The sequence below is a fragment of the Pseudorca crassidens genome, chromosome 5 (assembly GCF_039906515.1).
Source record: "Pseudorca crassidens isolate mPseCra1 chromosome 5, mPseCra1.hap1, whole genome shotgun sequence".
Lineage (NCBI taxonomy): Eukaryota > Metazoa > Chordata > Mammalia > Artiodactyla > Delphinidae > Pseudorca > Pseudorca crassidens.
In genome coordinates, this window is record NC_090300.1 from 141,211,699 (window position 1) to 141,236,695 (window position 24,997).

Here is a 24,997-nt window from a genome sequence, read left to right on the forward strand (position 1 = left end):
ATATGCATTAATATACGATATTTGTTTTTCTCTTTCCGACTTACTTCACTCTGTATGACAGTCTCTGGATCCATCCACGTCTCTACAAATGACCCAAGTTTGCTCGTTTTTATGGCTGAGTAATATTCCATTGTATATACGTGCAGCATCTTCGTTATCCATTTATCTGTCGATGGGCATTTAGGTTGCTTCCATGACCTGGCTATTGTAAATAGTGCTGCAGTGAACATTGGGGTGCATGTGTCTTTTTGAATTATGGTTTTCTCTGGGCATATGCCCAGTAGTGGGATTGCTGGGTCGTATGGTAGTTCTATTTTTAGTTTTTTAAGGAACCTCCATACTGTTCTCCATAGTGGCTGTACCAATTTACATTCCCACCAACAGTGCAAGAGGGTTCCCTTTTCTCCACACCCTCTCCAGCATTTGCTGTTTGTAGATTTTTTGATGATGCCCATTCTTACTGGTGTGAGGTGATAACCTCATTGTAGTTTTGATTTGCATTTCTCTAATAATTAGTGTTGTTGAGCAGCTTTGCATTTGCTTCTTGGCCGTCTGTATGTCTTCTTCGGAGACCTGTCTATTTAGGTCTTCTGCCAATTTTTGGATTGGGTTGTTTGTTTTTTTAATATTGAGCTGTATGAGCTGTTCATGTACTTTGGAGATTAATCCTTTGTCCATTGATTCGTTTGCCAGTACTTTCTCCCATTCTGAGGATTGTCTTTTCGTCTTGTTTGTAGTTTCCTTTGCTTTGCAAAGGCTTTTAAGTTTCATTGGGTCCCATTTGTTTATTTTTGTTTTTCTTTCCGTTACTCTAGGAGGTGGATCAAAAAAGATCTTGCTGTGATTTACATCAGAGTGTTCTTCCTATGTTTTCCTCTAAGAGTTTTATAGTGTCCAGTCTTATATTTAGGTCTCGAACCCATTTTGAGTTTATTTTTGTGTATGGTGTTAGGGAGTGTTCTAATTTCATTCTTTTACATGTAGCTGGCCAGTTTTCCCAGCACCACTTATTGAAGAGACTGTCTTTTCTGCAGTGTATATCCTTGCCTCCTTTGTCATGGATTAGTTAACCATAGGTGCATGGGTTTATCTTTGGGCTTTCTATCCTGTTCCATTGATCTATATGTCTGTTTTTGTGCCAGTACCATATTGTCTTGATTACTGTAGCTTTGTACTGTAGTCTGAAGTCAGGAAGTCTGATTCCTCCAGCTCCTTTTTTTTCCCTCAAGACTGCTTTGGCTATTCGGGGCCTTTTGTGTCTCCATACAAATTTTAAGATTTTTTGTTCTAGTTCTGTAAAAAATGCCATTGGTAATTTGATAGGGATTGCATTGAATCTGCAGATTGCTTTGGGTAGTGTAGTCATTTTCACAATACTGATTCTTCCAGTCTAAGAACATGGTATATCTCTCCATCTGTTTGTATCATCTTTAATTTCTTTCATCAGTGTCTTATAGTTTTCTGCATACAGGTCTTTTGTCTCCCTAGGTAGGTTTATTCCTAGGTATTTTATTCTTTTTGTTGCAGTGGCAAATGGGAGTCTTTCCTTAATTTCTCTTTCAGATTTTTCATCATTAGTGTATTGGAATGCAAGAGATTTCTGTGCATTAATTTTGTATCCTGCAACTTTACCAAATTCATTGATTAGCTCTAGTAGTTTTCTGGTGGCATCTTTAGGATTCTCTATTTATAGTATCATGCCATCTGCAAACAGTGAGCTTTACTTCTTCTTTTCCAATTTGTATTCCTTTTATTTCTTTTTCTTCTCTGATTGCCCTGGCTAGGACTTCCAAAACTATGTTGAATAATCATGGCGAGAGTGGACATCCTTGTCTTTTTCCTGATCTTAGAGGAAATGCTTTCAGTTTTTCACCATTGAGAATGGTGTTTGCTGTGGGTTTGTCATATATGGCCTTTATGATGTTGAGGTAGGTTCCCTCTATGCCTGCTTTCTGGAGAGTTTTTATCATAAATGGGTGTTAAATTTTGTCAGAAGTTTTTTATGTGTCTATTGAGGTGATCATATGGTTTTTCTTCTTCAGTTTGTTAATATGGTGTATCACATTGATTGATTTGCATATATTGAAGAATCCTTGCATCTCTGGGATAATCCCACTTGATCATGGTGTATGATCCTTTTAATATGTTGTTGGATTCTGTTTGCTAGTATTCTGTTGAGGATTTTTGCATCTGTATTCATGAGGGATATTGGTCTGTAATTTTCTTTTTTTGTAGTATCTTTGGTTTTCTTATCAGGGTGATGGTGGCCTCATGGAATGAGTTTGGGAGTGTTCCTTCCTCTGCAATTTTTGGAAGAGTTAGAGAAGGGTGGGTGTTAGCTGTTCTCTAAATGTTTGATAGAATTCACCTGTGAAGCCATCTGGTCCTGGTCTTTTGTTTGTTGGAAGATTTTTAATCACAGTTTCAATTTCATTACTTGTGATTGGTCTGTCCATATTTTCTATTTCTTCCTGGTTCAGTCTTGGAAGGTGATACCTTTCTTAGAATTGCTCCATTTCTTCCAGGTTGTCCATTTTATTGGCATGGAGTTGCTTGTAGTAGTCTGTTTGGATGCTTTGTACTTCTGTGGTGTCCGTTGTAACTTCTCCTTTTTCATTTCTAATTTTAATGATTTGAGTCCTCTGCCTCTTTTTCTTGATGAGTCTGGCTAATGGTTTATCAATTTTGTTTATCTTCTCAAAGAACCATCTTTTAGTTTTATTGATCTTTGCTATTGTTTTCTTTGTTTCTATTTCATTTATTTCTGCTCTGATCTTTATGATTTCTTATACTAACTTTGGGGTTTGTTTGTTCTTCTTTCTCTAGTTCTTTTAGGTGTAAGGTTAGATTGTTTATTTGAGATATTTGTTGTTTCTTGAGTTAGGATTGTGTTGCTGTAGACTTCCCTCTTAGAACTGCTTTTGCTGCCTCTCATTGGTTTTGGATCATCGTGTTTTCGTTGTCATTTGTCTCTAGGTATTTTCTGATTTCCTCTTTCATTTCTCCAGTGATCTCTTGGTTACTTATTAACATATTGTTTAGCCTCCATGTGTTTGTGTTTTTTACATTTTTTTCCCCTGTAATTGATTTGTAATCTCATAGCATTGTGGTCAGAAAAGATGCTTGATATGATTTCAGTTTTCTTAAATTTACTGAGGCTTGATTTGTGACCCAAGGTGTGTTCTATCCTGGAGAATGTTCCGTGTGCACTTGAGAAGAAAATGTAATCTGTTTTTGGATGAAGTGTCCTATAAATATCAATTATCAATTAAATCTCTCTGGTCTGTTGTGTCATTTAAAGCTTGTGTTTCCTTATTAATCTTCTGTTTGGATGATCTGTCCATTGCTGTAAGTGAGGTGTTAAAGTCCCCCACTATTATTGTGTTACAGTCGATTTCCTCTTTTATAGTTGTTAGCAGTTGCCTCATGTATTGAGGTGCTCCTATGTTGGGTGCGTATATATTTATAATTGTTATATCTTCTTCTTGGATTGATCCCTTGATCATTATGTAGTGTCCTTCCTTGTCTCTTGTAACATTCTTTATTTTAAAGTCTATTTTATCTGATGAGTATTGTTACTCCAGCTTTCTTTTGATTTCCATTTGCATGGAATATCTTTTTCCATCCCCACTTTCAGTCTGTATGTGTCCCTAGGTCTGAAGTGGGTCTCTTGTAGACAGCATGTAATATGGGTCTTCTTTTTGAGTCCATTCAGCAAGCCTGTGTCTTTTGGTTGGAGCATTTAATCCATTCACGTTTAAGGTAATTCTCGATATGTATGTTCCTATTACCATTTTCTTAATTGGTATGGGTTTGTTTTTGTAGGTCCTTTTCTTCTCTTGTGTTTCCCACTTAGAGAAGTTCCTTTAGCATTTGTTGTAGAGCTGGTTTGGTGGATTCTCTTAGCTTTTGCTTGTCTGTAAAGCTTTTGATTTCTCCGTGGAATCTGAATGAGATCCTTGCTGGGTAGAATAGTCTTGGTTGTAGGTTCTTCCCTTTCATCATTTTTAATATACCATGCCACTCCCTTCTGGCTTGTAGAGTTTTGGCTGAGAAATCAGCTGTTAACCTTATTGGGAGTTCCCTTGTATGTTATTTGTCGTTTTTCCCTTGGTGCTCTCAAGAATTTTTCTTTGTCTTTAATTTTTGTCAATTTGATTACTATGTGTCTCGGCGTGTTTCTTCTTGGGTTTATCCTGCCTGGGACTCTCTGTCTTCCTGGACTTGGGTGGCTATTTCCTTTCCCATGTTAGGGATGTTTTCAACTGTAATCTCTTCAGATATTTTCTCAGGTGCTTTCTCTCTCTTCTCCTTCTGGAACCCCTATAATGTGAATGTTGTTGCATTTAATGTTGTCCCAGAGGTCTCTTAGGCTGTCTTCATTTCTTTTCATTCATTCTTCTTTATTCTGTTCCGTGGCAGTTAATTCCACCATTCTGTCTTCCAGGTCACTTATCCATTGTTCTGCCTCAGTTATTCCGCTGTTGATTCCTTCTAGTGTATTTTTCATTTCAGTTATTGTATTGTTCATTTCTGTTTGTTTGTCCTTTAATTCCTCTAGGTGTTTGTTCTTTAATTCTTCTGGGTCTTTGTTAAACATTTCTTGCATCTTCTCAATCTTGCCTCCATTCTTTTTCTGAGGTCGTGGATCATCTTCACTGTCGTTATTCTGAATTCCTTTTCTGGAAGGTCGCCTGTCTCCACTTCATTTAGCTGTTTTCTGGGGTTTTATCTTGTTCCTTCATCTGGCACATAGCCCTCTGCCTTTTCATCTTGTCTATCTTTCTGTGAATGTGGTTTTTGTTCCACAGGCTGCAGGGTTGTAGTTCTTGCTTCTGCTGTCTGCCCTCTGGTGGATGAGGCTATCTAAGAGGCTTGTGCTAGCTTCCTGATGGGAGGGACTGGTGATGGGTAGAGCCGGGTGTTGCTCTGGTGGGCAGAGCTCGGCAAAACTTTAATCTGCCTGTCTGGTGATGGGTGGAGCTGGCTTCCCTTCCTGTTAGTTTTTTGGCCTGAGGCGATGCAACACTGGAGCCTACCCGGGCTCTTTGGTGGGGCTAATGACAGACTCTGGGAGGGCTCATGCCAAGGAGTACTTCCCAGAACTTCTGCTGCCAGTGTCCTTGTCCCCATGGTGAGCCACAGCCACCCCCGGCTTCTGCAGGAGACCCTCCAACACCAGCAGGTAGGTCTGGTTCAGTCTCCTATGGGTCAGTTCTCCTTCCCCTGGGTCCCGATGCGCACAGTACTTTGTGTGTGCCCTCCAAGAGTGGAGTTTCTGTTTCCCTGAGTCCTGTCGAAGTCCTATAATCAAATCCTGCCAGCCTCAAAGTCTGATTCTCTAGGAATTCCTCCTCCTATTGCCAGACCCCCAGGATGGGAAGCCTGACGTGGGGCTCAGAACCTTCAGTCCAGTGGGTGGACTTCTGTGGTATAAGTGTTCTCCAGTTTGTGAGTCACCCACCCAGCAGTTATGGGATTTGATTATATTGTGATTGCGCCCCTCCTACTGTCTCCTTGTGGCTTCTCCTTTGTCTTTGGATGTGGGGTATCTTTTTTGGTGAGTTCCAGTGTCTTACTCTCGATTATTGTTCAGCAGTTAGTTGTGATTCTGGTGCTCTTGCAAGAGGGAGTGAGCGCACGTTCCTCTACTCCGCCATCTTGAACCAATCTCTCTCTTCCCCCACGTTTCTTTTTTTTTTTTTTTTCTTTTTGCGGTACTCGGGCCTCTCACTGTTGTGGCCTCTCCTGTTGCGGAGCACAGGCTCCGGACGCGCAGGCTCGGCGGCCATGGCTCACGGGCCCAGCCGCTCCGCAGCATGCAGGATCTTCCCGAACCGGGGCACAAACCCGTGTCTCCTGCATCGGCAGGCGGACTCTCTACCACTGTGCCACCAGGGAAGCCCCCCCACGTTTCTTAACTGAGTTGTAGTAACAGTTGGCTTTGTACATTTCCATGGATTCTTTGAATGGAGGGATTGTTTTAAGTTAAAATAATAGTAGCCTATATTTTGATAGCACTTATGTACCAGGCACTATTTTAAGAGCTTTTTATGTGTAACTCATTTAATCCGCTCTTTTTTCTAGGAGATAAGTAGTAGTATTATATTCAGTTTACAGATAAGGAAGCTCAGGCACAGTGTAGTTGAGTGTCCAAGGACACAAAGCTTGTACATAGCAGAGCCAGAATGTAAATCAGCAGTCTGGTGTAGAGCCCACACTCAAACTATGATATCTTTTTAGAGTGTTAGAATCTTATACTGTTTTTTTAAAAAATCTTTTTATTTAAGTACCTTTTACCAGTCTCAATCTCACCTTAACTTAAATTGATAGCAGTTATAATAAACTCTGTCATTTTTCTCTTTAACAGGTTACAATTAGTGCAACATTGATTTTTTTTAAAACCAGAATTTAAAAAGTATTTCCTCTTGGTAGCAAGAGTAAGTAATTAAAAGTACTTAGGTATCTTGTACCTTACCTAGTAGTCAGATATCTTGTACCTTGTTCAGTAGTCACGTATCTCGTACGTTACTCAGTAGTCAGGTATCTCTTGACTGTAATTGTGGAAAGGTAACTGTTCTGCATTAAATTCTCTGGTAGTGTTTTTTTGCATCCTGAAGTTGAGTAATATGTTGCTATCTTTATTTCAATTTAAATGTTACTCTGGGCCACCTGAAAGTTAATTACTCACAAAATTGTGGTTTTTTTTTTTAATCAGCAAACGCAATTCAAATTCTGCGGGCCCATTTGTAGTGCCTGACCATCTTCGTCACGATGTAGAAGAATTTGAAGCTCTGTATGGACAGCACAGTAATGAATATGTTGTCCGTAATAAGAAGCTGTGGGACATTAACCCAAAACAAAAATGTTCAACTCTATATGAGTAAGTAGTTTAACATTCCTACAACTATTATACTGAGGCTGCCAGTTGAAGATCTTAAGTTGTTTACTTTGTGTCCCTTTATGTTTATTAAAGGAATCACTGATTGGCTCACAAACTCTGGGGAAGAAGAGTGTTTTTATGGCTTCTGTCATGTATTACACAGAGTTAATTGAAGATTTTTAACTATTACATTTAGAATCCTAATGATTATTAGTTTTGTCAGTTTGAGCTGCTAATGTAGATTCTATTTCCAAAACTGTCCTGGTATGTCCTGATAGGAATGATAAACAGTTTCCAGCCATAATCTTTTATCATGAATTCCAAAGTATATACATTTGACAAGGAATAGTGTAATTATTTGATCTCATTGTCCTTATGTTGATGATGCAGTTGTTTGGCATCTCCTAAGTTTAGTGACAATTAATGTAGCTTGGTGAAGTACTGCCCTTTAATGGGGAAGGGATACCAGGATCTGGTTATTACTTCTGCTGAGATAGTTGTCCAGTTGTGATGGTATAGAACACATATAGAACCCTGTATCTCTTTATTGAATTGAAAACTTGACTTCTAGACATTTATCTAAGTAAAGAGAAACAGACTTTTCCTTTAAAGAAACTTTGGGCTCAATTACTTTTGGATTGAAAATATGAATGTGAAATTAACACTAGGGGACTTCCCTGGCGGTCCATGATTCAGCACATCTACTGCAGGGGGCATGGGTTCGATCCCTGGTCGGGGAACTAAGATCCTGTATGCCACAGGACATGGCCAAAAAAAAAGAAAAGAGAAATTAACACTAAAGTCAAGTCTTTGTGGGGTGGATACAGTAGTGGAGAAAAGAGTTCAGAAAAATCTAGGAAACGTTTGCCTTTTTTTTTTTAGCTTGGCATTAATAAGTTGTGCATGATGCCTTCCTTAGGAAAAGAAGTTGAGGGGCAAAGATCTGCAACAGAAAATTAATTTGAAAGCAAACTCCTGTCTCAGAAAAGAGGGGATATATGTATACATATAGCTGATTCACTTTGTTGTACAGTAGAAACTAACACAACATTGTAAAGCAACTATACTCCAATAAAAATTAATTTAAAAAAATGAACTCCTGGAAAACCCATCACTCATCTATAATTTGGTTATTGTTACTTCTCTTTTTCTCAGTTGCATTGTTCCTATTCAGTCTTGTTATATCCTCTTGGATCCCTTTTCGTAGTTTTTCTTCAGAGTTGAAGTGCTGAGCAAATCAAACTCTCAGAGAACTGGATGACAACCTGGAATCAGCTATAAAACTACACCAGTATTTCTTAAAACATGCTGGACTTTGCTTCAGGCATCCAAAACTGAAGCTAAACTGTAGTTTCCAGGAGCTTGCTTCTTAAAGAATTTATTACCACTATAAGTGGGAAGAAATTTAATAACTTTATGAGAACCCAATAGGCTGATTTGTTTGTGTATTTTGAGATAGAATTTATATCTTATAATAGGAGAAAGTCAAGAAGTTACAGGAATTCATACCTCAAAACATAATTCTTTCCTTGAATTTTCAAAAGTAAACATGTAATGATTGGCTTAAGAATGATTTTTTTAGTGGCCAATGGGTAAGAGAAAGAAAAATAAAATTATTGTATATGAAAAGAGTGTAGAGTAGAAACATATTAGATAAGAAGTCAAGAATACTATGATAACTGCTGTTAACTTTTTCTTGATGTAAGTATTTCAGTTTAAAGTAGGGGGTTGGACTGATTTTTTTTTCAGTGACCTCCACCTTATTCTAACATTTTATGATACACATAGTTGAATCATAATAAATTTCAGTAGGTGGCATTCTACATTCAGTTTTTCCTAACACCTCTTTAGTAGTGTTAATTAGTCAAGATTTATTAACCACTTAAGGTTAAGCACTGGGGAAGATTTCAGAAAAAGTAGAAAATGTAGTTCTATCACGCAGCTTACAAGTAGCAGGAGCGCAAAATTGATCATTGGTTGAATCACTGTATTGCAAATAAAAATGACTTTGTGCAATAAGAATCGGGTTTTTTCTCCCTATCAGTCTTTGCCTACCAAAAAGAAAATGTGGTTCTTGCTTACTTGTCATGCTCTCTTCCAGGAAAGAGGGAACTGGGTCCTCATCTTTTAATCTATTTCTTTAAAAAAAAAGGAATCATGAGCATGTAGAAAACAGTGATTTTTCAAAGGGGCACAACCAGAATAGTAGGATGGGAATGCTTTTGGAAATATTTTTCCCATTCCTATCCCTTGCCCCTGTTCTGACAGTGACATGCACTAGCACGTGACAGTCCATTAAGGACCATTTAAGACACTAATGATCATCACTGAATTATGAAAATATACATACACATATTTGCAAATGGGAAAATAATTTGAAAATCATATATTTGATAAGGGGCTAATATCCAAAATGTATGAAGTACTGATACAACTCGATAGCAAAAGAACCAAACAGTCCAATTAAAAAATGGGCAGAAGACCTGAATAGCCATTTTCCCAAAGAAGACATACAGATGGCCAACAGGTACATGAAAAGATGTTCTGCATCATTAATCATTAGGGAAATGCAAATCAAAAACACAATAATGTAATAACCTACAATGGAAAGTAACCTGAAAAAAAATATATAAATGAATCACTTTGCTGTAAAACCTGAAACTAACACAATATTTTAAGTCAACTGTACTTCAGTTTAAAAATAAACACATAATAAGCTATCATCTCCATCTCATACCTGTTAGAATAGCTTTTATCAAAAAGACTAGAAATAAGTGTTGGCAAGGATGTGGAGAAAAGGGAACCCTTGTTCACTGTTGATGGGAAGGTAAATTGGTATAGTCACTATGGAAAACAGTATGGAGGTTCCTTAAAATATGAAAACATGTACATGTATGTAATATAGCAACTATTGTTATCTGTGGTAAAATTAACTTTATTATTATTTTTATCACTTCCGTCAAGCACAGCATGGCCAGTCTGCCTCAGGTTCTGAAGTGCAAGAACACTATCCCTATTAGAGCCTGGATTATGAAGAAATCATATTTGTGCTATCTTGGGCCCCATGTTTATCTACAGAAACTATTTTTCAAGGCTAGAAAAGCATATAAATAGAGTTAAAGTTCATTTTGTGTTGCATTTCAAATAACAATCACTATAAAAATTTTATTCACAATGTGGTTATAATGCTATTTTTCTTTGTTGAATTAAATTTTGTTCTGTTTGAATGTATGAAAAATTCATTGCTATTTAGCCAGTGGAAAAAACATGGAGGCTCTATTTCTTCAAAAAAAAAAAGGTGTGTATCCTTTCAGACTTTTTATTTTTTTGGCCGCACCGTGCGGCATGCAGGATCTTAGTTCCCCGACCAGGGCTCAAACCCATGCCCCTTGCAGTGGAAGTGTGGAGTCTCAACCACTGGACCAGGGAAGTCCCCAGACTTTTAAAATGTTTATATGTATGAAATATATGCTTTGGACTTTATAAGCTGTTATTTAACTCTACACTCAGCTTTGTCATTTGCCCTTTTCACCTAAAAATGCATGGTGAGCATTTTTTTGTATCCTTAAGTATTCTTCAGGAATCTGACTTTTATTAGTTACTCAATAATCATCACCATATCTATATCATCATTCATGTTGCAAACTCTTGAAAAGCTCTCTGCTAAATTACTGGTAATGGTTTTCTTTCCTTTGGTCTCTGTTCTTTAGTGATCCCATTTTGGATTTAAGTATTTTAATGCAGGTAGAAAAGCTTTATTTTTAAATGATTCTCTATAGTATTCATCACGGAGAGCAAAAAGTAAATACACATAACACCACTGATGAATTATCTGCTGTTGCTTGTGGCGGCTAAACACCAACTGGAAAGGTCTCTCTTGGGACAGATTGTGGGGTCAGTGTTATTTATATCAATTGGCCAGAACCCTCAGCAAGGGTTATTGTTCCTGAGGCTACAGTGATTTGCTTCTTTTTACCTTATTACCCTCCCTCAACAGTTTCTGCTTTTAGAGATTTCTCATTAAAAATGAAGTTTGATTAGAATCTTAAGGCAAACGCATATTTAACCTGTTACCTTGCAAAACAACATGTATGTAGGGGAGTTTCTATTGCAGAGCTTATTCTAAGGGGAAAATGTTTATCAAAAAACACTTTAAAAGAGACTGACGGCTTTTAAGTATTTAGATCAGCAGTGCAGGCAAAGAGAAGTGGCTTTTGGTCTTTATGTTTCAGTGTAGCAGTTGCTTTGAATAGGGGTTAATCACTTGTAATTGTCCTGTGCATTTATGTGCAGCAGCATCTGCACATAAAGTGGTTTTCTTTTGCTTCAAAGAAGTACTGTTTTTACCTTCCTCCTGAATAAGTTATCTTCCTGGTTAGCTTTAATTTACTAAGAATGTTCCTTTGGAGGTTTTTGCTCTTGAAAAAGCCTTCTTAGTGTACTTGGTATGTGTCTTTCTTGCTAGTTGTGCCACTGTTACAGACTGAATACCAAATTCAAATGGGAGAGGAAGCCTCTTTGAGCCTGGCACAAGAATGGCAAAAGAACATGGCCCCAGAACTGGAGTGAACAAACCCAGTCCACAGATGGAGGCAGGTTAAGGGATTGGCCCCATTACTGTGGATCTGATCCTGCACTGTGGTGGTTTATTGATCAGACCTGATTGATTTCAGTAATTCTGAATCATTGTATATTCCTAAACAGAGAAATGTTAATAGATTTACTATATGTAAATTCCAATAGGATTTTTTTGAAATTTGATTTCCTTTTTTCATTTGATGTTCTTGTTATTGATAGCCTTGTTATTTTTCTTGAATAAGTTTCTTTGATTTTCATTGTTTTTTAAAATATAGTGAATAATTATGTAACTGAAACTTATAAAAATAACTTTTTAATCTCCTTTAGCTTTTTTCCCCAAAATTTTTTAAAGGATTATTTTCTGAGGGGTAAACAAAATTTTATTTATAGTATCATTGATTACAGTTAGCCTTTCTCAGATTTAATATGAGTGTAACATATTTGTTGGGGAGATGTCAAGATCAGTTAGAAGTGAAGTAGTATTTTGCTTTGGGAGAAATTTTGGGAAATATTTTTTTCAGATAAACATGTACAAGTACTTCCTTATAATAACTTATGTAAATTTTTTCCAAGTTATTTCTCTCAGTTGTTAGAGGAACATGGTCCCTTGGACATGAGTAACAAGATGTTTTCTGAAGAATATGAGTTTTTCCCAGAAGAAACTCGACAGATACTAGAAAAAGCGGGTGGTTTGAAATCTTTTCTCCTGGGATGTCCTCGTTTTGTTGTGATTGACAACTGTATTGCATTGAAGAAAGTTGCGTTACGGCTTAAGAAAAAGAGAAAGAAGAAAAACATTAAGACAAAAGTAGAAGAAATTTCGAAAACAGGAGAGTATTTACGAGTTAAACTACCGCTGAATCCAACTGCTAGGGAATTTAAACCAGATGTGAAATCCAAACCAGTGTCTGACTTATCTTCAGCACCAGCTTCTGAGGATGTGAAGCCCCACCTTACACCTGCTAATTCTCCCCAGTCACCTTGTGAAGCTGTGAAGCCGAAACTAATTTCCGATAATTCTTCCAAATCAGTTTCTGAGGATGAGAAGCCCAAAGGGGTGTCTTCTGATTCTCCCAAACCAGTCTCCGAGGAGACAAGTCACAAACATGTCTCCTCTAATTCTCCCAAACCAGTTACAGAGGATGTGAAACCAACCTATTGGACTCAACCCCAGTTGGTCACAGGATACTGTACGTATCTTCCCTTTCGGGGATTTGACATTACCCAGACACCACCAGCGTTTATAAATGTGTTACCGACTTTGCCCCAGTATAGCATTTATGCACCTCTGGCCAGAGTTTCTTCTGAATATCAGCTGCAAAGATCAATACCAGTGGTGCCGTCTTTTGTAGCCAGTGACATAACAGAAGTGCGTTTTGAGGGCCATCATTTCAGTGCTGAGAATGCCCCTGGTAACCAGATTGCCTCTGAAACACAAATCCTTCAGGAATCTTTGGAAATACCAGTAAAGTCACAGTGCATCACGGATGGTGCTGATACAGCCCAAAGTGAGTCTAACAGAAATGATGACCACTGTGGAAATTCTGCCAAGCAGGAAGTAAATCCAGAAAGCACCGATGAAGTAACAGATATTCCACATACACAAATGGTTGCTGTACAGGTAAGACTGAAAATAGAAAGCCTTCTTAATACTAAAGTTAAATTTTCCTCATTTTTCATTGCCATTATATTTACTAAAATTCTTTAAAATGATGGACTTTATGAACCCTTTTGTAGGGCGTGACAGGTAATGCCAGAAGGAATTTTTGGGTTTGGTAAATAACATCCTTCCTATCCAAGTTTTGCACCAGTTGAGAAATAAGATAGTGGAACCAGCAGATGGAGCCAAAACATCACCTTGATAATTAATAAAAGTATGGCAGGAAGATGTGGCTGTTTCTGTAGAGAGTGCATGTCCTAAGAGTGAAGCCCATGACATACCAGCTTCCCCACCTAGTTACAGCAGTGCTGGACTAGAAGGCCTCCTAACTTGGGTGCCTGCCCCTAAGACATAGTGCATGGAGAAGGAAGGGGAGAACATGCTTTCTGCATGGGCAGCTCCCAAGAAAAAGAAAAAAGGAAGAGTCTGGGCTACACGTGCCCAGTTCTCCTACCAAACCAGGGGAGGAGTGAGGGAGTTAAAAGACACAACCAGATGGAGAGAAACAAGAGAGATGTGAATAAAAGTTCCTTCCTGACAAGCATGAGAATAAGCTAAGGTTTCTCTGTAGTTAACTTCATCAGGCATGAATTCATTAAATCCTTATTGGTTATCCTCCTACTCATTAAGTTTTTTGCTTTCTAGAAAACTTTGAAGAATTATGTTAACAGTAATGAACCCAAATCATTTTCACTTTTACTAATTATAAATGATCACTTTTTCCTGTTACAAATATTTGTAGAAAGCATAGAACATTATCTAAAGTGGCCAAAAAAACCTTGAAAAAGTTATGGGCACGTTTCAAAATGTTATTACATGATGGATTTATTTTACTAGTGCAGTTGAGATAGACTGAATGTATTTGTTTTGCCCCAAAGGTGTCTCGGAATATAATGCATCAAGAAGTCAATACTGAGCCGTATGATCCTTTTGAGGCACAACAGGTGAGTCAAAATCATATTAAACTGTTTAAAGCTTTAATTTTCTTTACTTTTAACTAGATGGGAATGACGAACTTAGAACTATTTTGAAGCCAGTTATTCCATACAAAACATAGAATAAGCTTTAGAACATACCAAAAAATTATTGTTTTGTTTTTATTGTTTGAATTTGGGAAGGGGAGGCAGAGGAAAAGGTAAGTTTTTTCTAGCTTACTGATTGTGAAGTATAACAGCTTTATTGTTTTAACTGGTATAATGAGCCTGTATTAATTTATAAATAAAAGCTTATTCACATGAATAATACAGAAATTATTATAAAAACTTTCACCACTTGAAGAATGATTCAATTAGAAAATCTATTAATATAATTACTGTGTTAACATATCTTAAGAGAAAAGTCATTTGATTGACTCCATAGTTGCTGATAGGGTATTGGAAAAAATTCAAGTTTTTTTCTTGACTAAAACTCATAATCAAATGGGAATAGATGAATACTTTTCAACATGCTTGTATCTTTCTTAAGCCAAATGCGTCATCTTGCTTAAAGGTTATATATCATCATTAATATTTATTATTATCCTGGAGATATATTAGCTGAAAAAATCAGATAAGAGAAAAAAATAAGATTTTAAAGGTGGAGGTATAAGTATCATTATTTACAGAGGCTAAGACTGTGTCCCTGGAACATCCAAAGTGATCAACCGAAAACCCAGTACCAAAATGTAAGATAATTCAGAAGGTTGATTGGATAAAATTCCTTTCCATATATAAGCAACCCATTGCAAATTATATTAAAAGAAAAGATTACATTTTCAATAGCATCAAAAAGATAAAATATGTAAACCTGTGAAAAAAGACTTTAAAATGCTACTGAGACACACAGAAGACTTAATGAGAAAATGTTCAGTGTACTTGAATAGGATGACCTATTATTAAAGAGATTGGTTCTCTCTAAAGATTTTACTTTAACACAGTCTCAAAACAAACATGAACAGAGTGTATTAGTTATCTATTGCTGCATAACAAGCTACCTCACAATTTCTATGAGTCAGGAATGGAGGAGCAGTTTAGCTGGGTCATTCCAGATATTTCTTATGAGCTGCAGTCAAGGTGTTGACCTTGGCTCAAGCATCTGCAGGAATAACTGGGACTGGAGGTGCTACCTCCAGGATGGCTCATTCACACGCCTAGCAAGTTGGTGCTGGCTGTTGGCAGGAGGCATGAGTTCCTTGCCTGTGGACCTCCACCTAGGGCTGCTTGAGTGTCCTCCTGAGGCCTGGCTTTCCCCAGAGTGGGTGATCCAAGGCAGAAGTAACAGTGGCTTTCATGACCTACTTTAGGAAGTCACAGTGTATCGCTTCTCCTGTATTTGTCTTGGTCACATAGACCAACCCACCAACCCTGATACGTTGTAGGCGAGGATTATACAATGGCATGAATACCAAAAGGCAAGGATCTTGGGGGCCACCTTGGTGGCTGGCTACTGCATAGAATTTATTTGAAACTGGACAGATTGATTCTAAACTTCATATGGAAAAACAAACATCAAGAATGCCCATGGAAAAGAAACTATAAGAAGGGGAGTTGTGCAGGTAGGTATCAAAACATAATATAAATCTATACTAGCACATAAATAGACCATTAGACTAAGAATCCAGTAGAACAAAATATAGAAATTTAAGGTCTAATAAAAATGCTAGCTGTTGGTGAGCAAAAAGTAGATTATTAAATATGTGGTGTTAGGAGACGTGCGTTGCCATCTAGAAAAAATTAACTTGGATCCCTACCTCATTCCATATACCAGAATAAATTCCAGGCAGATAAAATATTTAAATATTAAAAACTGGACCTAGAAGAGTACCTAGAAGAAAAGGAAAATTTTTAAAATAAGATTAATGAACAGCAGGACAGAAAAGTATTTGTGTATATGTGTTTACACACACATGTACATGCACATAACATATATATATGTATGAACAAATATATACAGCATCAAAACACAAATGACCAACTAGGAAAATTATTTGCAGCATAGGACAGAGAACTAATTTCCTTGCTTAGCATATGAAGTTGCTGTAAATCAATAAGGAAAAAATTAATATTCTGACACAAAAATGGGAATGGATGGGAATAGACAATCTGCAATAAAAGAAATAAGGATAATTTTTAAACATATAAAATGGTGCCCAACCCCAATGGAAGTAAGAAAAACAATCATTTATACATTATTGAAAGAATATAAAAATGTAAATTTTGGGGGAAGGCAATTTGGAATTTATCTGTGTTCATATATGTGTACAGAGACCAGTGAACAGGATATTTGTATATTTGTTTTATCTGTATTTATGTCAACAAAAAATTGAATACAACGTGAATATCCATCGATATTCACTAGTTAAGTGAATTATGGTACATCCATATAATGAATATTACTCTGTCATTTAAAAATGAAGCAATTCTATGATCACTGGTTAGGAGTGATTTATAATATCAGGTGTGTAATTAATTAGGAATAAGTAAGGTTAGAACTTCATCTTGCCTGCTACTATTTTTACAAATAGCTTTACAGTTTTAGCCAATTATAAAATATAATATAGAGCCCTTAAATTTTTTAATGAACAATACTGAAAATTATGAAAGAGAAATTGAAAATTATCTACATTCCCATCACCCGTGTTAGAATTTGATGTGCAGCCTTCCAGGTTTTATTTTAACATTGGCATTTAAGTTAGCAGTGCTTTTTATTTTATTTTATTTATTTATTTATTTTAGCAATGCTTTTTAAAAGATGGTATCATACCATATATGTTACATTTGAAATTTTCAGTCTTAATATATTGTGGACTTTTTTCCATGTCAGTAAATACCAATTTTTCACCAGCATTTTTAATGCATACTTGGTATTCCATTATATGAATTCATAGATTATTTGACTAGATTTCTTTTGTCGAACATTTAGATTATGTTAGCTTTTCATGCTTACAGTGCTGTGGTGAACATTGTTGTCTGAATATGAGTGTATACCAAGTAGAATGAGTGGTATTGAGTTCTTACACTACTTAGCTTTAACCAGGTACGCTGTGTTGTTTGAGTCAGTGTTTTTACCCTCATATAAATATTCTCATCAGTATTGGGATAATTCACGAATGCTTTCTTAAATTAGCTCTTAGTTTCAAGACCTTGACATTAGCATAGTTGATTGCTGGTTTCTCAACCAGTGAGACTTAAAATTATCCCCAGCACGGCTGCTTTCTTCTGGGACTTTGAGAAGTTGCCTGTCTTCTCTAAACCTTGGTTTCCTGATCTTTAAAAACTGAAAATAACATACCTCTTAACACAGTTGTGGTGAAATTTAAGTATCATAACATAGAGATGGCATATAACTTGCTGCCTGTCTCTGTTAGCAATTTGGGGCATATGAATTAATTCATAATACTGAGTTGCATTGTGATCCTTTTGCTGAATTGAGACTGAAAACAGAAATAACTAAGATCTAAAACTGTAAAGGCTTGCTTGTGGGTCATAGTAAGGTTCACCATTTAGTTGATTATTTAAATACGGGCTGTATTCGTAGAGCTGAACTTTCAGTCTGGATGACAAAAACTGAGACTCTTCACAGCAAATTGGCACGTATGGTCACCTTGGCCACAGTGCATGGTTCTCTGATAATTTACAGAATTTCAAAACCTTGATTCCGTGCTTTTTTACACTTGGAAGATGCTAAGATGCTGGGAGAGGTGCAGGAGATGGGGAAGATGGACCAAGTTTGTGCCACTGGGTTAGATTTACAAAGCCTGGCTGCCAAGGCCCCTCGTATCTTGGTAGAGCAGTTACCTGCAGCTGGGAGGAGTTGCCAGCATCAAACAGGTGCTTCTTTCAGACACAAATGTGTGATTGTTGCCAGTCTTAGCAGTATGAAAGGCTTTAAAAAAATACATAAATGCTACTCATTGTTTGCCAACATTTCACATTGCAGTATGACTTCTGTTTGCTTTTTTTTGTTTTTGTTTTTGTTTTGTTTTGTTTTTGCGGTACGCGGGCCTCTCACTGTGTGGCCTCTCCCGTTGCGGAGCACAGGCTCCGGATGCACAGGCTCAGCGGCCATGGCTTACGGGCCCAGCCGCTCCACGGCATGTGGGATCTTCCTGGACCGGGGCACGAACCCGTGTCCCCTGCATCGGCAGGTGGACTCTCAACCACTGCGCCACCAGGGAAGCCCTGTTTGCTTTTTTTTTAAGCTGTCTGGGAGACAGTTACATAAATGTAAATAATTTATTGATACTATTTTAACTCGTCTTTTAAAAATAGCAGCAACTATCCATTTGAAACACTATAAAAGTAGGGCCAAAATTAATATGTCCTGTTCATATCTAAAATATGCATAAATTTGCAGTTTTTAAAGCTGGTAAGTAGTTCTTGATGTTAATTGTGGAGGATGACATTCACATCAAACTGTTAATTTAATATTGGACTCTTCTAAAACAAATATTCAGAGCTAATTATGGTACATATTGAGAAGTTTCCTTGTGAGTTCCAGTAATATGAATAATTTTTTTTTAAAAAAAAGAGCTGGCTTGGCACTTCTCTGATGGTCCAGTGGTTGGGAGTCTGTCTTCCATTGTGGGGGACACGGGTTTGACCCCTGGTTGGGGAACTGGGGTCCCACATGCCGCGGGGCAGCTAGGCCCACACACTGCAACTACTGAGCCCGTGCGCTGCAACAAAAAAAGACACCACATGCCGCAACAAAGATCCCACATGTCACAACTAAGACCCAATGTAGCCAAAGAAATAAATAAATAAAGAGCTGGCTTTGATAAACAGTGTAATGGGTTTTTAATTCTTGAATTATTGTGACATTTCCCTTGTAAATTTTCATCTGCCATATATTCTCCTTTGTTTATTTTAAGAGACAGTTCAGAACAAGATCAGAAATAGGCTTTTAAAACTACTTTTAATAGATAATTTTGTATTATACTTTTAGGGGAGTATTTCACAGATTGAAAAGGAGTACCAGGTTTTACAAGAGCAGCTTAAGGAAGCATGTGAAAATTATGAGCAGAGAAATATCAAGGGCTCAGAAGAAACCAAGGATTTGGAAGAAAAGTTGAAAAGGCACCTAGAAGAAAACAAGGTAATCCTATCTGAAACCCTCTTTAATAGCATGCGGTATCATTAGGAGAATTGTGCTCGTGTAGCCTCAGTTAGCTGGGCTACTGCATTGTTGGCTAAACAAAAGGAATCTTTCTCGTTGCCTATTTCAGATTTCTTTATGACATATTAAAGTAACAGTATTTTTTTTGCAGTGTTTTAGAAGCTCTACAAGTTGCAGTCTAAGAAAAGGGCTGTGAATCTGAATTTTCATATATCATAATTCAGTTTGTTTGCTTAACTAAAACTATTTTCTGAGGGAACCCTCTTGTCCTGCTGGTGGGAATGTAAATTGATACAGCCACTATGGAGAACAGTATGGAGGTGCCTTAAAAAACTAAAAATAGAACTGCCATATGACCCAGCAATCCCACTATTGGGCATATACCCTGAGAAAACCATAATTCAAAAAGAATCATGTACCACAATGTTCATTGCAGCTCTATTTACAATAGGCAACCTAAGTGTCCATCGACAGATGAATGGACAAAGAAGATGTGTCACATATATACAATGGAATATTACTCAGCCATAAAAAGAAATGAAATTGAGTTATTTGTAGTGAGGTGGATGGACAGTCTGTCATACAGAGTGAAGTAAGTCAGAAAGAGAAAAACAAATACCGTATGCTAACACATATATATGGAATAAAAAAAAATGGTTCTGAAGAACGTAGGGGCAGGACAGGAATAAAGACACAGACATAGAGAATGGACTTGAGGACATGGGGAGGGGGAAGGGTAAGCTGGGATGAAGTAAGAGTGTGGCATGGACTTACGTATACACTACCAAATGTAAAATAGATAGCTAGTGGGAAGCAGCCGCATAGCACAGGGAGATCAGCTCGGTGCTTTGTGGCCACCTAGAGGGGTGAGATAGGGAGGATGGGACGGAGACTCAAGAGGGAGGAGGTATGGGTATATATATGTATAGCTGATTCACTTTGTTGTAAAGCAGAAACTAACATACCATTGTAAAGCAATTACACTCCAATAAAGATGTTAAAATAAATAAATAAATACCAAAAAAACCCCAAAAGTATTTTCTGGTGACTAAGCTCCAAGTTAAATTACTATTGTTTAAATTTTTTTATCATTGTGTTCTGAATTCATGGCATTTTTTTTTTTGGCTGCGTTGGGTCTTCGTTGCTGCACTTGGGCTTTCTCTAGTTGCGGTGAGTGGAGGCTACTCTTCGTTGAGGTGCTCAGGCTTCTCATTGTGGTGGCTTCTCTTGCAGTGGAGAATGGGCTCTAGGCGTGCAGGCTTCAGTAGCTGTGGCTTGCAGTCTCTAGAGTGCAGGCTCAGTAGTCGTGGCGTACAGGCTTAGTTGCTCTGCAGCATGTGGGATCTTCCCAGACCAGGGATCGAACCTGCGTCCCCAGCATTGGGAGGCGGATTCTTAACCATTGCCACCAGGCAAGTCCCTAAATTCTTGTTTATAGTGAGACAAGTTGTGTAGCAATAGTGGTTCAGAGTGTGAGGCCTGGAGTCAGACTGACTGGATTCAGATCCAGGCTTAGTTCTATACTAGTTCTGATCTTGGTCAAGATATTTAGCATCTCTGTGCTTTAGTTTCTTATCTGGAAAGTTTGGGTAACAATAGCTCCCATTTGCCCGGTTAGATTAATACTTGTAAAGTACAGTTATCCCTCAGTATCTGCAGGGGATTGGTTCCAGGACCCATTCAGACATACCCAAATCCACAGATTCTCAAGTCCCTTGTATACAGTGCTGCAATATGGTTAGCCCTCTGTATCCGAGAGTTCCACATCTGAGGATACAGAAGGCCAATGGTACTTAACGTTGCCTGGTGCATAGTAAGAGCTCTCTAAGTGTTGCCTGCCACTATTATTACTACTACTATCATCATCATCTTAATCCTACTACTCAGGAAATATAAAAATAAGACATGGAGCGTTGGCATACTAGAACTGTAAAGTCACCCAGAGTATCTTGGTTGAGTCTCCTGATCTTGAATTCCATTAGTTAAGATTGACCTTCAGTTACATGTGACTGGTTCTTGGAGTAATACTGATTCATGGCAAGGCCCAATTGAATTAGTGGGAGAATGGAATTATAGATGTGAGGAAATCATGGTACATTTGTTTTTTAAGCTAAGGTCTTTTTTTAAAAATTGAAATATAGCTGATTTGCAATATTAGTTTCAGGTGTACAACATGGTGACTTGATATTTTTATTAGATTATACGCCACTTAAAGTTATTACACAATAATGCCTATATTTCCCTGTGCTGTACAATATATGCTTGTTGCTTATTTATTTTATACATAGTACTTTGTGTCTCTTAACCCCCTACCCCTATCATGCCCTTCCGCCCTTCCCTCTCCCCACTGGTAGCCACTAATTTGTTCTATCTGTGAGTCTGGTTTGTTACATTCATTCGTTTGTTTTATACTTTAGATTCTACAAATAAGCAATAAAATAGAGACTTGTCTTTCTCTGTCTGACCTATTTCACTTAGCAGAATACCCTCCAGGTCCATCCATGCTCTTCCAAATGACAGAACTTCATTCTTTTTTATGGCTGAGTAATATTCCATTGTGTGTATATACCACATCTCTTTATCCATTCATCTGTTGATGGACACTTAGGTTGCTTCCATATCTTAGCTATTGTAAATAGTGCTGCTGTGAACATTGGGGTGCTTATATCTTTTTGAATTAGTGTTTTTATGTTCTTTGGATATATACCCAGGAGTGGAATTGCTGGATCATGTGGTAGCTCTCTTTTTAGTTTTCTGAAGAACCTCCATTCTGTTTTCCATAGTGGCTGCACCAATTTACATTCCCACCAACAGTGTACAAGGGTTCCCTTTTCTCCACATCTTTGCCAGCATTTATTGTGCTCTTTTTAAATTTTTTTTTGGCTGCATTGGGTCTTGGTGGCTGCAAGTGGGCTTTCTCTAGTTGTGCCGAGCGGGGGCTACTCTTCGTTGCGGTGCGTGGGCTTCTCATTGAGGTGGCTTCTCTTGTTGCAGAGCACAGGCTCTAGGCGTGCGGGCTTCAGTAGTTGTGGCACACAGGCCCTAGAGAGTGCGGGCTTCAGTAGTTGCAGCGCACAGGCTCTAGGATGCGCGGGCTTCAGTAGTTGTGGTGCACAGGCTTAGTTGCTCCACGGCATGTGAGATCTTCCCGGACCAGGGATCAAACCTGTGTCCCCTGAATTGGCAGGTGGATTCTTAACCACTGTGCCACCAGGGAAGTCCTGTTGTGTTCTTTTTGATGACAGCCATTCTGACAGGTGTGAGGTGATGTCTCATTGTAGTTTTGAGTTGTATTTCTCTCATGATGAGTGATGTTGAGCATCTTTTCAGTACCTGTTGGCCATCTTAATGTTTTCTTCGGAAAAATATCTTTTCAGGTCTTCTGCCCATTTTATAATCAGCTTGTAAAAACTGAGGTCTTTTGTACAGAGGTAACAAAGGGCTGTTAGTCCATTTAAGAAAGGAAGAATTTGTTCCAGATGTCTGAGTCAATAGCTGACGTCACATATTAAGTAGAGGAAAATGAGCTGTGGGACCTTAATCAATAAACTCATTTATTGAGATTTAAGTATGCCCAGAAGAAAAGGGTTGGTATGTAAAGGTTACTGTTATAACATTCCTTAGGACATGTTTTTACTTGGGATGAGACTGGGGAGATTTGAAGAATGAGAAGAATTGGAAGGAAGCAGCCTTTCTGCTCAGTTGCCCAGATGAATGAAGTCTTCTTGATTGCGAAGAGGGAAAAATGAGCAAAAGTAAAGCCCTGCACAGTGGCTCACAGAACACTAATTTGGATAAGCTACTTGGGGGGCTTAACAAAATAACATATTTCTGTAAACTTTGTATTGCCTCAGGAAAATTCAGTTTTCAGTTTTAATAAATCCGTGCGGGAATGCCTGTGTTCACCCGATTAAGTGCTGAGGGCAGATTTGCAGACTCAGCCACTTAATTTTAGGTGGGCATCTGGTGAGTGAGGTTTCTTTCTTTCTGGCAGAGGCTTGTCCAGCTTTATAAACTGCTGGTCTGACTGGGTCCTGTATTTGTGCAGCTCATCAAGGCTTCTTTGTACACTTGACCAAGAAATGTACAGTAAATGAGCGCGCAGGGAGGAGGGCTGTGAGAGCAGCAGCTTTGGCTGGTGGGCTTGGGCTTCTGACCTGCTTTTTAACTTGGCTAAGGCTCTGGGTCAGGTTCCACGTGGTTGTATTTAAGAGTAGTCAGTCCATTTTTTAAAAAGAGCCATTATTTAGTCCCTCAAATTACAGGCCAGTTAGGTTATTAGACTTTCCATGTAAAATGTATACCTGTTTCCTAGCAGGATAAATTGCTTGTCTGAGATCCTTAGGTTGTTGTCTGCACAAGAGCAGATGAGGTTTAGTTGTGGCCACTTCTTTATTAATCATGACTATACTCAGAATTCACTTGTGGAAAATCTTTTATAAACGTAAAAAGGAGTTTCCACTTTTGTTGATCTTTCCCTTGGCCTTTGACTCTCTTAGATCACTGAGGTTATGAGCTAATACTTAAAAGTTTCTTGATCCCACATTTGGATATATTAAATACAACAACCCTTCCCCCTTATAGAGAAGAGAGAGGCAAGCAGTAGCAAATCACGTTTAAGAACTCAGGCAAGCAGAGCAACTAAGCCCGTGTGCCGCAACTACTGAGCCTGTGCTGTAGAGCCCACGAGCCACAACTACTGAGCCTGTGCTCTAGAGCCCACAAGCCACAACTACTGAGCCCACGTGCCACAACTACTGAAGCCTGCGTGCCTAGAGCCCGTGCTCTGCAACAAGAGAAGCCCCGCAATGAGAAGCCCGTACACGGCAGCTAAGAGTAGCCCCTGCTCGCTGCAATTAGAGAAAGCCCATGCACAACAACGAAGACCCAACGCAGCCAAAAATAAAAAAACAAAAAAAAACTTGGGCAATAAGAGTCAGACTGCCTGGCTAGTGACCCCAGCACCACCACTTAATAGCTTTGTGACCTAAAATAATTTACTCAATCTCTTTGACCCTCAGTTTCCTCATTAATAATGTAATCTCTACTTCATAGTTTTGTGAGGACTCACAGAGGTGGTTGGAAAGGGGTGGGGAATGGCCAGAGATAAGTATAGAAGGAGGAAGAATTGTCCCACCCAGAATGCTGTCATGCCCTCTTTGAGAAAAATCACTTATTTACAAAGTACTTGAAAAGCGCTGAGCGTTTACAAAGCATCAGTAAGAATCTGGGCCAGCTATTGCATATAGCTGATGGAGTTTGATTATCATGAGCTAGGGATGGGCCTATTCTCTATTCCCTGCCAGAGGAAAATAGCAATTCTAAAGCCAGAGTCTCCTATTGCTTTTAATGTACGTCTCACCTGCAACCAGCAGGTTATAACTGGTTGCCATATTGCTCAAGGGCATATGTTCTTTCTTGTTTTATTAAGGTAAAATTCACCTTTAACCACTATAAAGTATACAGTTCAGTGGTTTTCAGTATATTCATCATGTTGTGTAATCATTACCACCATCCAATCCAGAACCGTTTGCAACACTCCAAAAAGAAGCCCTGTACCCATTAAGCAGTCACTCCCCATCTCTCCTAGGTCACATGTTCTTCAGGTGCTTTAATGGGGTTTGCTTATAGCTAAGATGGGGATTTAGTTGACATTGACTCTTAAAACACAGTCAAAATAATTTTGGCCCAGAATAATTTATGGAGTAGAATTTGGAACTTTGTCCTGTTTCAACAGAATCTTGGGCCCCTGCTTGCCAGAACTTCCTCAGCTCACGTCT

General features: G+C 38.2%; 1 protein-coding gene across 12 annotated transcripts in view; it reads left to right on the forward strand.

Moving 5' to 3' along the window:
* Positions 1-24,997, forward strand: part of TTC3 (tetratricopeptide repeat domain 3) — a 141,077-nt gene that overhangs the window by 87,358 nt on the left and 28,722 nt on the right. For all 12 annotated transcript variants that reach the window (XM_067739472.1, XM_067739463.1, XM_067739468.1 and 9 more), the window contains 4 exons: positions 6,719-6,883; positions 12,035-13,082; positions 14,000-14,065; positions 19,047-19,196. In XM_067739472.1, coding sequence (XP_067595573.1) covers positions 6,719-6,883; positions 12,035-13,082; positions 14,000-14,065; positions 19,047-19,196 — 1,429 coding nt within the window. The remainder of the gene's footprint in view (positions 1-6,718; positions 6,884-12,034; positions 13,083-13,999; positions 14,066-19,046; positions 19,197-24,997) is intronic.